This window comes from Rhododendron vialii, chromosome 1a, assembly GCF_030253575.1.
Source record: "Rhododendron vialii isolate Sample 1 chromosome 1a, ASM3025357v1".
Taxonomy (NCBI): Eukaryota; Viridiplantae; Streptophyta; class Magnoliopsida; order Ericales; family Ericaceae; genus Rhododendron; species Rhododendron vialii.
In genome coordinates, this window is record NC_080557.1 from 43,626,817 (window position 1) to 43,641,991 (window position 15,175).

Genomic DNA, 15,175 nt, shown 5'->3' on the forward strand with positions numbered 1-15,175 from the left:
AATGAAAAATAATTTTTTGATTTTTTTGCATCGTTTAAAAGATTTTAATGAGATTTATTAAATAAGATCTTTCTTGCTAAAAAAACTATTTGCGTAAATACAAAATTTTTTAATTTAAAATTATATTCTTTTTTAAAAAAATCTTTTTCAAAGAGGGTGGAACACCCCAATCACTAGCACCAGTAGACTTGTGTGGAATTATTACAATACTACATGTGGTGGACCACTGGTTATGAGCTTGTGGTCAATGGTTACAGAAGTCCTGGGCTGGGGTCCTGGTCGCAGAGTCAATGGGACCGTGTCGGTCTCTCGTCCATTCACATGGACTCCACATGGGACTCCCAAAAAAATACACCGTTCCTCCGTCCCATTTTAAATGTCAATTTTTTATATTTGTATTAATTTTAATTTTTTAATTCTAAATTTAGAAATTTTGCAATAAGAATCTTGTTTGATAATTCTTAGTTAGTTCTATTATAAAAAAAATTTCAAATTCATAAAAATATTATAAATTGAAACATATAAGCGATAAAAAATGATACAAGTTTTAAAAATTTTCATCTTTTTTAGGACGGAGGGAATAAAAAATAAGCTCTTAATTGGAGTAACTTATGGGACCCTAACTAATTAATTACGCTTTTCAAAAAAAACTAATTAATTACGCAATAATACATCTATGCATTAGGTGTGTGTGTGCATGTCTCTATAAAGTGGATACAAAGAGTCCTACTATGCTTATACCAAATGTATACCTGATTATATGGAATTCATCTCGGTATTCCACCCAAATGATCGGAACTATTCAATTTATTTAAAATATTATTTTTAGTATCTCATAAAAAATTGGCTCAGTCGTATATATTGCAATATCGGTAAGCGCTTGATCAATTTAGTACCGACAAAAAAATTGAGGGAATAATTGATTAAGCTCTTATCAATATATGAATGAGCTGATTTTTTCGTACAGATCCTTCAAATAATATTTTTTTAAAATTGAGCGGCTTTTATACTTTTATTGATAAAAATAAGATGCACGGGTAGTTTGAACGGTTGTCTCTCCTTCCATTTTAGGCTTATTAGTTTGGACCGTTTAGTCTTAACCTTTAGACTTTGTTTGTAACTTATGGAAATCGAGGAAAAATAAAATGGAAGGAAAAATATAAGAAAAAATTTACTATTCACAAAACTTGAATTCGAGGCTTTGGTCATTTTACATTTTAACTTTGTTTTGTTTTTATTTTTTAATTATTACTCTATTTTTCTCTTCAATCATTATCCTATTTCTCTAATTATTATTTTCATTTATCTCTTTATTTCTCCTTACTCATTACCCATCTCTTCAATAAATTTCCTATTTTTCTCTCCACTCACTACCAAAACTAAAAATACTAAAGTCATTTTCTATCCTCTTTCTCTCCAATCAAAACAATTCGAGAGAATTTTTTTAATTTTCTTTTCTTTTCTCCCATTTTACCTAAGTTCCAAGCAAAGCCTTAACTTTACGAGAGACTCGTTGAGCTTATGACATTTGAAAAACATCACATTGATCTAACATTAGTAATAATTACATGAATCAAAACCATTTTTTCGTAACCGTAATCAAGAAAAGAACTCAATAATAATATTATTCCCTTTGTCTGGATTTAATAGTTTTTTTTTTGGAGTTCGTGACATTTTTCAATAGATTATATTTTCCAATTTATAATATTTTACGTGATTTCGAAAATATTTTATTATAAAACTAATCGAGATCTATCAAATAAGATATATATTCGATATGAAATTCATTACAGATTCAAAGATATAATCTATTTTTTAACCGATTAAAAAAAATTAGGAACAATTAAATCCGGACGGAGGAAGTAGTATACAACTTCTCTACCGGCACTACAAGCTCGTCCAATCAGGAAAAAATAATGGTCAGATTAATGAAACTGCATGCGCAATCACGAGACCTTCGATAACAGTAACCTATTGCCTCCGTCGACTTCACGAGACCTTCTCTCTCTCTCTCTCTCTCTCTCTCTCTCTCTCAAGGGTACATGAGTTCTACCCTCCACAGTATCCTTGGATAAAGGAATTTTCTGTTGACCTTGACAGAGAGAGGGAGAGAGACAGAGAGAGAAGGGGGTATCAAGTTTTGCTTAGGTAACAAACACGCAATGTTAGCAGAATCCAAGGCACCATTCCCGCGGTACTTGTTAGTCCGTTCCGTTATCAACGACTTTATATATATTCAAGTAGTAAACGGTGAACCCCCTGCGCCTGCCCGTGAAGTCATTCATACACACACCCCAACTACCAAAATCTCCCCCACACCTCTCTGTTACTCCAGAAAACAGAGCTCAGACCCAACCCAGATGACCAAACTCCTTGACACCATTTTCGCCTACCACGGCGACGCTTTCCTCGCCGGCGTCGTATGCCTCCTCCTCGTGATCCTCTTCGTCCTCCTCCTCCACATGTACGCCAAATGGTTCCTAGCCCACGCCCGTCGCCGGAGGAGAAGATCCATGTCCGTATCCCACGTCCTGGGCCCGACCCGGTTCCCCAGCATAAATTCCTTGACGTTCGACATTACCGCTTCTCCCACCAAAGGCCTCGAGGCTTCTGCTATCGCTTCGATTCCTCTGTTCGTCTACGATTCTGTTGTCGACCACAATAACGGATTAGAATGCGTGGTTTGTTTGAGTTTATTTCAGGATCAGGAAGTGGGACGGAGATTACCTGACTGCGGGCACGGGTTTCACGTCGAGTGCATCGATATGTGGTTGAGTTCGCACTCGAATTGTCCGATTTGTCGGGCGGGGGTCAGGGTTGGGGGAGAGGGTAAGGTTGCTGGCATCGATTCGACGCCCAACGGTGTGGCGACCGAGGACTCAGCATCGGAAGTTGTGGTTGAGGTTGTGAATCCTTTCGACAATGGTAGTAATGGAGTGGAAGTGTTGAGTGATTCGTCGGCTCGTTTATCGTCGTCTTCTTTGTCGTCCCAAGTTGCGGCAACGGCTCGTTTGTCGACGTCTACTCGTTTATCGTCGTCTTCTTTGTCGTCCCAAGTTGCGGCAATGGGTGGATCGTTGAAGAAAATGGTGAGCAGGAATATATGAGGACGGAAAATTCACCCATCATCGTCCGATTTTCAGGAACCAGAGGATTGAGGGAATCGCCTTGGCCACTAACGGTTTGTCTGTCTGATCCTTAACTTCAAGCCCCCGGAAATTAGTCGAGGTACGCGCAATCTAGTCCGGACATTCGGCTATGTAAATGGAGAGGGAATCAAGTTATGTTGATGAAGCTTAGCTATATATGTTTGATACAGATGTAAATATTTAAGAGATTTGTTTGAATTATTGATGAAACCTAATCTTTTGCTATGGTCTTCGTCATTTATAGTGTTGGTTGATGTTAAAAAAAAGAAGCAGAGTAAGTAAGATTAGATCATTGGATGGGTAATTAATTCCTTGGCCAAAATTGCTACTTTTGTTTTTGTTTGTCAAGATTAGAAAGAAATAAAACAGTAAGCATCAACTACTGTATTTTTTTTTTTTCCTTTTATAGGAGGCCGTTACTGAAAAATGACAACTCATGCTCCGACGACCTCTTCTGAATGGGTAGAATATCCTCATGGTCATGGTTGGTTGAGATCACCAATCACCTGAAATAAGACTTCATTGAACCCACGTACATGAATTTTAAAACGAGTATCTGCGTCACCCTTAGATTTTTCAGTGCCAAGCGGGTATATCCTACGTAGTACTCGCTCGTCGCATCCGAGCCGTTCGATATACTTTTGGATGGCTCGGATTGAAACTCTGTCCCTCCTCCCACCAACATTTTCTCTCTCGTTTTTCTATCTCCAAATCTGAGCCGTTCAAACACACAATGAATGGCTCGGATGCGCGAATGGGCACCATGCGGTACTTGTTCGGCACTGAAAATTTTTCCCTGCGTCACTAGGTATCTTCTTCGCAACTGATATTGTCATCATGATTTCCAGAGCCAGTTGAGCGCCATTTCATGAAGATTTATTTAAGATACACACTCTTCGCCTCTCAAAACAAAAACAAAAAATATATCTTGAGTCCACTCCGACTAATTTGATCGGTTGTGGATTAAGGATCCCAACCCTAAGAATTTATTTTTTCACGCAACATTGGAGCTTTTAATTCAACTTTTACGAAAACATAGAGACGGAAAAAACGAAAAAAAAAAAAAAAACCCGCCTTTTTTTATGGGCTTTTCTAGAATATGACCTCAGTTATAAGTGAAAAGTGAAACAAATATTTCCGATGGAGAAGTTTTTGGATGCCGGGCGGATACTACACACGTGGTGCACGTTCAAATGTCTTTTGAACGGTTTGAATTTTAGATAGAGAAAAAAAGGAGAGAGAGTGGTGGGGTGAGGCAGGAGAGAGAATAAATCTAGGCTGTTCAAAATACGTTTAGACGGTTGGGATCGCCTTTTTTTATGGGCTTTTCTAGAATATGACCTCAGTTATAAGTGAAAAGTGAAACAAATATTTCCGATGGAGAAGTTTTTGGATGCCGGGCGGGTACTACACACGTGGTGCCCGTTCAAATGTCTTTTGGACGGTTTGAATTTTAGATAGAGAAAAAAAGGAGAGTGGTGGGGTGAGGCGAGAGAGAGAATAAATCTAGGCCGTTCAAAATACGTTTAGACGGTTGGAATCACCGACGGATATTGTCACGTGGTATCCGCTCGGCACGCAAAAAATTTTCTTTACGATGAGAAGTTTTTGAATGCTGGGTGGGCACCACTCGATTCATAGGGATAACCCGGTATCAGAACCGGACCTTGCTGGCACCAGTTTGACATGCTTGCCGGTTTTGGGCTTTTGAGCTGGGTCCACATAACTTTTACGTGGGCTTAGCCCAAGCATGAATAGTAAAAAAGTAGTCCCGGCGGGGCTCGAACCCGCGACCTTCGGCTCATAAGACCAACGCTCTAACCAACTGAGCTACGGGACTTGCTTTTTCTCCTTATCGCACACATGAAATATATTAACCTTTATTCTGTAGTTCAACAAATGGACAAAGTTCCAATTCATTTCTCAAGATCTGTGGCTCCAGTCCGCGCCAACGATGAGCTACCGATGTCGATCATCTCCGACCTAGTTTGCAATGAGACTGTCGGTTTAATGGGGAAATTGCTAATCTTGTGGGAAGCTTACTCATACGACTGCACTTACTCAGGTACTCCTAATTCAGTAACTTAGAGTATATGAGCAATGATACGAGCACAAATTTAAAACACAATTCCTGACACAACTACGTCCCGAGGGGTTTAATACACGTGGGTTCATGTACATCCAACAGTTTTAAACATAGTTGTGTCCGGCAATGTTCTAAGTTAGGCGCTAGTCAGGCGGTCGATCATCTTCGAGCAATTAATTGGATTAATCGGGAATTAATCGGCGCATATTAATTAATAATCGGGGATTAATTGTTAGTCGAACTTAATTGGATAGCCCCGGTAGTGATTAATCGCCGATTAATTCCTTGTTTTAGAACAATGGTGTCTGGGGTTGTCTCCGAAGCTATGTTCCTCGAATTCTCCTAAATGTATTGATCTGTATATATGGATTAGAATGCATGTGCAAATGTATGAGTAATACTATTGAAGTGTGCTACCTGTTAGTAGTAATTTTTCCTACACGGGAAAAGACCCTTTGTTATTGATGTGTCCATTTGTATGTATTCATCCTATTTTTCTGTCCTTGTGTTTGCTATGGATAGGATAGATCGATAGATCAGGTAAAAGTTTAGATGTTTGGATGTCTAATGAATATTTTACAAGATGGTAGTTTGATTAGAATTGGTAATGGGTATGGATTTGGATGAAGGAGGAACGTCAGATAGCTGTACAAATTCAAAAGTGATGTTGAATGCACTGTGAGTGAGATGTCTGCTTGGTGATAAGAATATCAATGAACTTGCTATGAGAAAGTTAGACTGCATTGTAGTTGAGCTATCACAGATTCACAGTGATTTTGATCTTAACGGTGCCTGCATGTCATTTTTGCGATTCCTCTTGTAATATATACATACTCCAATCATTCTGGAATCTTTAACTGCGATGGTTGAGTAGCTTACTCATGGTAGGATGGACGGAAACCTAGATGCGTAATGAGGAGTTTACTCATCTACCCTTTGGAAAATAATTAAGTGACGAAGTAACCAAAACAGATGAATGCTGTGATGAGGAGTTCACTTAAGTTGCTCGTGGTATGCAATTGGTGGAATGCTACTGTTTTTTGTGTTAAAGCTTTCTTGGAGTGGTTTGCTTTATTGTTTTGTATAACCGCCTTAATTGAATTGCTGAACCCAAGTAATGACTATGAGGTGCCACTGTGTACTGCTGTGTACTCCACAACTTTTTTTTTACTTGCTGAATTGTCTTTCTTTGTTTTGGGGCAGATGTGTGGTAAACAATGGACGAAAGCAAAATGCAGTTGGAAATAGAGATCAGTCACCTCCGAGCTGCAGAGCTCTTTGTTGTTAGTCTCTCTCTCTCTCTCTCTCTCTCTCTCTCTCTCTCTCTCTCACACACACACACACGCGCGCGCGCGCGCGAAATGGGTCACTGCTATAAATGTTGGATAACAAGAGGTCTTTTCATCGTATTTGGATCTCTCTCTTAATCAAAGTAAACTTGTCACTGCTAGATAATGTTGGATAACAAGAGGTCTTTCATCCTATTTGGAATAGTTTAGCCTTCTGAATCCCGGATGGGGGCACTGAATTTGTTTGCCTAAGAAAAGCTCATATAAGCTGTATTTACTATTTATGAGCAGCCGTGGATGTTGCCTCCATCAAGGTTGACATGGCTGCGACGTGATTAGTTTCTGGAAGTTCATTGCTTTAGAAAATATTGGTGCATTTAGAAGCTCAATGGACGTATTCAACATCCATTTGGAATTGAAAGAAATTACTGGAGAGTTTGCTATTGACCTTGGCCAATTAGTGGTGCATTTTTTCATGATAGCTAGGAGAACCAAGAGGTATATATATGCATTCTTGCAGCCAGAATGATCACTGAAAAAGGTCGTTAACCACGTTATGCTCTACCAGCTAGCAACTTCTACTGGAATTTTTTAGAAAAAAAAGGCTTTTATCCATGTGTGGTCACTCAGCATATCTTTCTGACTAATTCCTCCAAGATGAATGCCTGTTGTAAACCCTTTTTAATGTGTAGATCTGTATCTTTCTATCCGAACAGTAACCTTCACAAATGACCTTTTGCTTAAGTTGGCCAACGAGACTCTGGACACCAGAGGCTCATCAAGCGCCAAATAAAACCAGCACTTGATTGGTTCTACAAAATTGGCCAGGTGATTCCATCGCCAGGAAGAAAAACAATATAGTAAAACCATAGCGTGATTGGTAGATGAAACTGCCAACTTAGTATCAGATTATGGCTGAAGTGTATTATCAAGAAAGATTAGCCTAAACCTCAGACCTAAAACTCGAAGAAAAATCAAGTTTTGGAAGCCCTCTGTAAAACAGAGACATGATAGGGTTAGTTACTTAGTAAAGTGCATGTTTTGACATGTTTCCACATAAATAAATAATGACAGTTATGGCTAGTATAGTAGTACTTGATAGTTAATCGCCTTTACGGTTATGCATGAAAGTGATTTACTGCAAGTATCTAAGATCGGTCGAGGACGAAACACATCTGGCAACAAAATGTACTTAAGAAGTCATGGATAAGCTGGTAGCGCTTAATTCTCAATTACACACTTTGTTTTGCATGGAAAAAATATTTTAGCAATTAATTGTATTCATTAAGTAGATTCATAAGACAAATTTAGCACATTTATATGGTTAATTGCTGTCAGCCAGTAATCAATATTGCTATCAGCCAATAATCAATTGATTAAGCTCATGATTTTGCATTGTACCACAGTAATTGTCTTCATTAACCAAATTCCTAAAATCAACTTTGCACATCGTAGGACTAGAGAACTATCTGTTGTAACGAACGCTATGAATGCAAGCTAAGAACGAGAAATTGAAAACTAAACAAGAAATCACAAAGACACAAGATATACGTGGTTCCCCAAGTTGGGTACGTCCACGGGCGAGGAGAGAGAGGATTCACTAACCAACGTGGAGAAGAGATACAAAGAGCCGGCTATAATCCGTAACTCTAAAAAGGCCACAATATGAAAGCCCAAAAGATAATTTTTAGAAGTACCCCAAAAGCCTTATTTATAATAGGCTACAAAAACGGGAACAACATAATTAACCAATGTGGGACTAAAGAATACAAGGCATTCCCAACAATTCTCCACCTTGACTTGAATTCCACCGAACTAAATCACCAAATATAGCTATCCCCTTCTAACCTCTCACTCGCCAAATGCCCCCGAGGGGCGATCAACTGCAAATACCAAGCAAGCCCAAGCAATGCTTGAACTTGGCAACCGGAACCGGTTTAGTCAACATATCTGCTGGGTTATCTGCCGTACCCACTTTCTTCACCTCAACTTGCTTCTGTGAGATGATATCCCGAACGAAGTGATACCTGACATCGATATGCTTAGTCCTCTCATGATACATCAGATTTTTAGTCAAATGTATAGCACTCTGCGAATCACAAAATACTGAACTCACACCCTGTGCAAGACCAAGCTCACAAAGCAAACCTCTCATCCACAATGCCTCCTTCACAGCTTCAGCAATGGCCATATACTCCGCTTCTGTTGTAGACAGCGCAACTGTAGCCTGTAAAGTAGCTTTCCAACTAATGGCACTTCCGGACAGAGTAAAGACATAACCTGTCAGAGACCTCCTCTTATCGTGGTCATCGGCAAAATCCGAATCAACATAACCAACAGCATGATCACCAGAATTGACAATCCCAAACAATAGACCAACACCTGCAGTTCCGCACAAATACCGTAGTATCCATTTCACAGCCTCCCAATGTGCCTTTCCTGGACGCCCCATATAACGACTAACGACACTAACTGCATGTGAAATATCAGGACGAGTACATACCATGGCTTACATAAGGCTCCCAACTGCGCACGAATATGGAACCTGAGACATATACTTCTCCTCATCCTCCGACTGTGGTGACAACTCAGCTGAAAGTCGAAAGTGTGCTGCCAAAGGGGTACTGACTGGCTTCGAGTTCTGCATGGCAAAGCGCTCAAGTACTTTAAAAACATAAGACTTCTGATTCAAAAATAATTTGCCAGCTACTCGATCTCTGCAAATCTCCATACCCAAAATACGTTTTGCCGCACCCAAATCTTTCATCTCAAATTCACCACCTAACTGTTGTTTCAACCTGTTGATTTCTGACACACTCTTGGCAGCAATAAGCATATCATCAACATACAACAGTAGATAAACAAATGAACCATCTGGAAGTTTTCGAAAATATACACAACTGTCATACTCACTCCTAGAATATGACTGGCTTATCATAAAAGTATCAAACCGCTTATACCACTGCCTAGGGGATTGTTTGAGGCCATACAAAGACTTACGAAGTAAACAAACGTGATCCTCCTTACCAGAAACAACAAATCCCTCAGGCTGACGCATATAAATCTGTTCCTCAAGCTCGCCGTGCAAAAACGCAGTTTTGACATCAAGTTGCTCTAACTCAAGATCATAACATGCAACAATAGCAAGTAAAGTGCGAATGGAACTATGTTTTACAACTGGTGAAAATACCTCATTGTAGTCAACACCCTCCTTCTGGCTGTATCCTTTCGCCACTAGCCGAGCTTTAAACCGAGCGTCTTCTACCCCTGGAATACCTGGTTTGCGCTTGAAGATCCACTTGCATCCAACAATCCTCTTCCCTTTCAGCGGTTCTACTAACTCCCATGTCTGATTCTTCTGAAGAGACTCAATCTCCTCATTCATAGCAACAAACCACTGTGCAGACTCAGCGCTCAAAACAGCTTCCGTATAGCTTGAAGGCTCCTCATACTCAACTGTTTCAGCAACTGATAAAGCATAGGCCACCATCTCAGAATAAGCCGAATACCTTTCAGGAGGCCGAATCTCCCTCCTTGGCCTATCTTTAGCAATAGTGCGTGGTTGCTCAACTAATGCATCAACCTTTGTGTCTGAACTCTTGAACTCCTCTTCAATTGGCTTCTCAATGTGCTTCTTCCCTGAGTCGGAAGATTCACCCAAAAACTCCACCTGCTTTGGAACACTATGTTCTTGAACTGTATCATCAACCTGCTTAGACCCCTTAATCAGATAATTTTCATCAAAAGTCACATCCCTACTGATCAAAAACTTCAAATCATCAGAGCACCATAACCTGTACCCTTTGACACCTGCTGCATAACCCAAGAAAATACACTTCTTGGCCCGTGGCTCCAGTTTACCTTCATTCACATGAGCGTAAGCTGGACACCCAAAAACACGCAATACAGAATAATCAGCTGGATGACCTGACCATACCTCAAACGGAGTCTTACACTCAATAGCAGTCGACGGAGACCTGTTCACCAAATAGCATGTTGTGGAAACGGCTTCAGCCCAAAATTCTTTGCCCAATCCGGAATTGGACAACATACAACGTGCCTTCTCCAAAAGAGTCCTGTTCATTCGTTCAGCCACACCATTCTGCTGAGGGGTTTTTCTCACTGTGTGATGCCTCACAATGCCCTCATCACTGCAGAACCTATCAAACTCGCCAAGACAAAACTCCATACCATTGTCAGTTCTCAAACGTTTTATTTTCTTACCAGTCTGATTCTCAATCAAAGTTTTAAACTGTTTGAATGTATTAAAGACGTCACTCTTATGTTTCAACATATACACCCAAACCTTACGAGAGAAATCATCAATAATACTCATAAAATATCGAAAACCACCTTTAGAAGTTACCTCTGCGGGACCCCAAAGATCCGAGTGAAAATAATCCACCGTGCCTTTGGTGCGATGAACAGCTGTACTGAATTTTACCCTGCACTGCTTGCCGTAGACACAATGCTCACAGAAATCCAGTTTCTCAATTTTCTGGCCACATAGCAAACCCTGTTTGCTCAAAACTGTCATCCCCCTCTCGCTCATATGCCCAAGGCGCATATGCCACAAACGAGTCAAGTCTGAATCTGAAACCTTGGATGAAGCAACCGTTGCTGCAGCACCTATAACTGTACTGCCCTGGAGTGTATAGAGGTTACCACGCTTCTGACCCTTCATCAGTACTAATGCACCCCTTGAGACTTTCAAAACTCCACCTTCACCGAGGAATTTGCAACCATGAGAATCAAGAGCACCCAGGGATATAAGATTTTTCTTCAAATCTGGAACATGTCGAACCTCAGATAAAGTCCTAACAATACCGTCATGCATCCTAAGCTGAATCGTTCCTGAACCAACAGTCTTACAGGCCATGTTGTTGCCCATCAAAACTGTACCACCATTAACTGCCTCATAAGTAGAAAACCACTCTCTATGCGGACACATATGGTATGAACATCCAGAATCTAGAACCCACTCGGTATTAGAGCGAGAATCGCCCTCTGTAACTGATAACACATTATCTGACTCATCTGAACTTTCAGCAATTCCAGCAATTACTTTACCCCCTTTCTGGTCTTCTTTTTCCTTCTCCTTGAGTTTTAAACAGTCACTTTTCTAGTGCCCGGGTTTCTTGCAATAATTGCACTTTCCCTTCTTCTTACCTGATGATCTGGATCTTCCCCTATTACTCGACTCCACCCTTTCTGTTGTTCTTCCCCTAACAAACAAACCCTCCGCATGTGCATCACCCTCACCTGACACTTTTTTCCTCAATTCTTTCGAATATAGGCTGGCCTTAACATCCTCCATGGATATCGTGTCTTTGCCATACAATAGGGTTGTAACAAAGTGCTCATACGAAAGTGGTAAAGAACATAGCAAAATTAGGGCTTGGTCCTCATCCTCAATTTTACTATCAATATTTTTCAGATCCATAATAATACGGTTGAACTCGTCTAAGTGATCTTTAACAGGTATACCTTCTCGCATACGAAACGTATAAAGACGTTGTTTGAGATATAACCTGTTGGTGAGCGACTTCGTCATATATATGCCTTCCAACTTCAGCCAAATTCCTGCTGCTGAAGTTTCTTCTTCCACCTCGCGAAGAACGTCATCTGCCAGACTCAACTGAATAGAACTCAGAGCTTTGGCATCCGTATCATCCCAATCTTCCTCTTTGATTCCAGAACTAGTCTTGCCTAACAAAACCTTGTGCAATCCTTGTTGGGTTAGCAGAGCCTTCATCTTTACTCTCCAAAGACTGAAACTGCTGCTCTGCCCATCAAACTTCGCAATCTCAAATTTAGCCGCCATAGCCACAATCGGAAACGAAACCCTAGTTTTTGCAACCTAAGGCTCTGATACCAGTTTGTTGTAACGAACGCTATGAATGCAAGCTAAGAACGAGAAATTGAAAACTAAACAAGAAATCACAAAGACACAAGATATACGTGGTTCCCCAAGTTGGGTACGTCCACGGGCGAGGAGAGAGAGGATTCACTAACCAACGTGGAGAAGAGATACAAAGAGCCGGCTATAATCCGTAACTCTAAAAAGGCCACAATATGAAAGCCCAAAAGATAATTTTTAGAAGTACCCCAAAAGCCTTATTTATAATAGGCTACAAAAACGGGAACAACATAATTAACCAATGTGGGACTAAAGAATACAAGGCATTCCCAACACTATCAATAGTAATACGTTATCCATCTATGGTATCAATGTCAATGTCCCAGCTAATTTGATATGCATGGTTACAACGACCCTAAAAGCTGGTTATAGGCAGTGCTTCTGTCAGCTGCAAAAAGATGTTGATAATTCGGCTTCTTAACGACACTACATTTAAATCAGTGTCCTAGACCAGTAATAAAGTGGAACCTACTGTGACGCGGCGCCAAATCTATCGAAATTAAAATAACAACTTAGTAAACCGTTGGATCATCTTTAATTGACGTACTATGACAAAATTGACCATTAAATAACCAGATCTCTCCAAGAAAATACATCGGTTAATTTCCAATAATAGTAGATTGACATGCATAGTTTTGGTAAGTACTATGAGTGCATTAGGTTGTGAAAAACATAGAAATTGTAAGAAACGATTTTCCTTTGGCATAAATTGATTGGCTTTTACTATCATTATTGAGCTTCCAATTCTGTTTGGATTTTGTTTTGGATTGCGCCTCGATACGATGCATGCTCTTAAATTCGCTTTGTGAGTTCAGATGAGGTGTTCTATAAATTCGCCTTAGTGTTTGTGTCACCCCTTTGCTATCAGTTCCACATCAAGGTTTCCGCTTTCTCCCTTTTTCCATTTTTTGTAGTCTCAAAAAATGGAGAAGAGCAAGAAGTATGTTTCTTCCTCCACCAACCGGCCACCAATTAGCCCTAAACCTTTCACTCTGATTCCTTTGTCCACTGCCCTTCCAATGGCCACTAGTTCATCTGAAGGGTGGCAAAAATCCTACTTCATGACCAAGCCTCATCAAGAGCCATCACTAGAAGTTACAAACAAAAACCCACCTTTAGTACTTTCTAAGAATCCAATCACTGCAGTTGAACCATCATCTACTAATATTGGTGGTATTACCGTCAAGACCGAGCAAGGGATTGACTACGAGCTGGGGGGGCGTAACCTAGATCTCAACATGGACATTAGAAAGCTCAGAAGGTTATCTATCTTGTTGTTTCCATGATTTTTTTCCCTCGAATATACCTCCTTGTTTTCCCCTCCGAGCTTGTCTATTATGGCTAGTTTGTTTCGTGGGATTATGGCGTGAGGTTTCGACTAACAAAAACATGGGTCCATCATGTCAGAGTTTGTCTCTTTGGCATTTAGTTGGTCGGTTTGTCTTAACTGCTAATTCTATACACTTGGTCAAATCCGGTGTTTAGTTGGTCCGATTGTCTTGATTACTAACACCATGTGGGTGATGATTTTTTACGCTTCCATCTTCTCCAACTACACTTTGTGTTATTAGCTGGATACAAAAGATGTCCTTAGCAAAAGAAAGACCAATGCATTCCCACATATCCTGAAATTCAGGCAGAGTTTAGATAAAGGTGAACCTACACTCGTGAGAGATAGATATTTATGCATGGAATTTTCTTTGTAGGCTTCTATCGAATCGAATTTCTGCCAAGAGATCCAGATTGAGAAAGGATCAACATACCAATAATCTGGAAAAGAAGTTGAAAGATCTAGAGGTAACAACAATACTCTAAATAAAAGTTTGTTTTGTTTCGGCTTTAAATTACTCACACTTGCTATGGATCATTCTCTTTTTAGTGTTTACCATCTGTACTACATTTGTGTAGGCCGAAGTTGGGGTGCTTCATCCTATTGTAGAAAGTGAGATAGATACAAATAAACAGCTGCGAATGGAGAACCGAATTTTGAAAGAAAAGATACGTGTTCAAGAAGTTAGAGCCAAACTGTCACTCGGTAACACCTCTCTCTCTCTCTCTCTCTCTCTCTCTCTCTCTCTCATTCATGCATGCAATTAAGTACTCTATGATTTAGTGAGAATTTTGTGCAGCTCAAATTAAAGAGAATCAAGCGGAAGTAAAGAGGTACAACGAACTCCATGCTGCTCAACTAAGAAAATGGAGCTCCGTGAAAATGGAGGCTCTGGAGTTAGACCCTGCTCTGAACTTTGAGTCCCTCACCATCGATCCTCCGAAGAGTTTGATGGATTGATATATTTTCTGCTGTTTAATTTCGAGGTTTTAGATGTGTGTATTTGTTGTCACTCTCTTTGTGATTGGATTATCATGTGAAATTGTCTTCTTCTTTTTTTCTTCTTTTATATATATATATGAACACAGTGCACGTTTCCTTTATTTTGCCATTGAATTCGAGTTTTACAACTTTTTTAAGGGCTTTAGACGATTTCCAACGATATGGTTAATCGTTTAGACAACGGAAGAAAATAAAAGTTCCTGCCATCGTTGGGAGTAAGAGAAGAAATGGAATGGCCATGAAGCTCAAAAATTGGAGATTAGGAAAATTTTCATTTAATAATGTTGATAGAAGGGAGGAGTGTGTGGGACCCGCAATCTTTTTGAGCAAGTTTGTACAATTACATGAGAAATGCGTAGTTATAGCTGCGGCGTATATACGCCGGAGGTGTAAACATTT

The 15,175-nt window shown here is 40.0% G+C and overlaps 2 protein-coding genes and 1 non-coding gene across 3 annotated transcripts; 2 read left to right on the forward strand and 1 right to left on the reverse strand.

Annotated features, from left to right (window-relative positions):
• Positions 1 to 1,966: 1,966 nt before the first annotated feature.
• Positions 1,967 to 3,374, forward strand: LOC131324101 (RING-H2 finger protein ATL63-like). Its single transcript, XM_058355929.1, has one exon. The coding sequence runs from the start codon at positions 2,163 to 2,165 to the stop codon at positions 3,105 to 3,107; it is 945 nt and encodes a 314-aa protein (XP_058211912.1). The 5' UTR covers positions 1,967 to 2,162; the 3' UTR covers positions 3,108 to 3,374.
• Positions 3,375 to 4,526: 1,152 nt separating this feature from the next.
• On the forward strand, positions 4,527 to 14,877 carry LOC131332019 (uncharacterized). The gene is made up of 8 exons (XM_058366035.1): positions 4,527 to 4,593; positions 5,041 to 5,214; positions 5,835 to 5,913; positions 6,906 to 6,987; positions 13,359 to 13,705; positions 14,151 to 14,241; positions 14,353 to 14,479; positions 14,574 to 14,877. The coding sequence occupies exons 1-8, from the start codon at positions 4,527 to 4,529 to the stop codon at positions 14,732 to 14,734; spliced, it is 1,128 nt and encodes a 375-aa protein (XP_058222018.1). The 3' UTR covers positions 14,735 to 14,877.
• Positions 4,916 to 4,989, reverse strand: TRNAI-UAU (transfer RNA isoleucine (anticodon UAU)). Its single transcript has one exon. It is a non-coding gene; the product is annotated as a tRNA-Ile (tRNA).
• Positions 14,878 to 15,175: the final 298 nt, after the last annotated feature.

Bases quoted from the DNA above. Each gene is read 5' to 3' on its own strand.
- LOC131324101 (XM_058355929.1), top strand. From the start codon at position 2,163: ATGTTAGCAGAATCCAAGGCACCATTCCCGCGGTACTTGTTAGTCCGT.
- LOC131332019 (XM_058366035.1), top strand. From the start codon at position 4,527: ATGGAGAAGTTTTTGGATGCCGGGCGGGTACTACACACGTGGTGCCCG. The intron at 13,706-14,150 runs GTTATCTATCTT...TTTTCTTTGTAG, and splicing joins GACATTAGAAAGCTCAGAAG to GCTTCTATCGAATCGAATTT. The intron at 14,242-14,352 runs GTAACAACAATA...ACATTTGTGTAG, and splicing joins AGAAGTTGAAAGATCTAGAG to GCCGAAGTTGGGGTGCTTCA.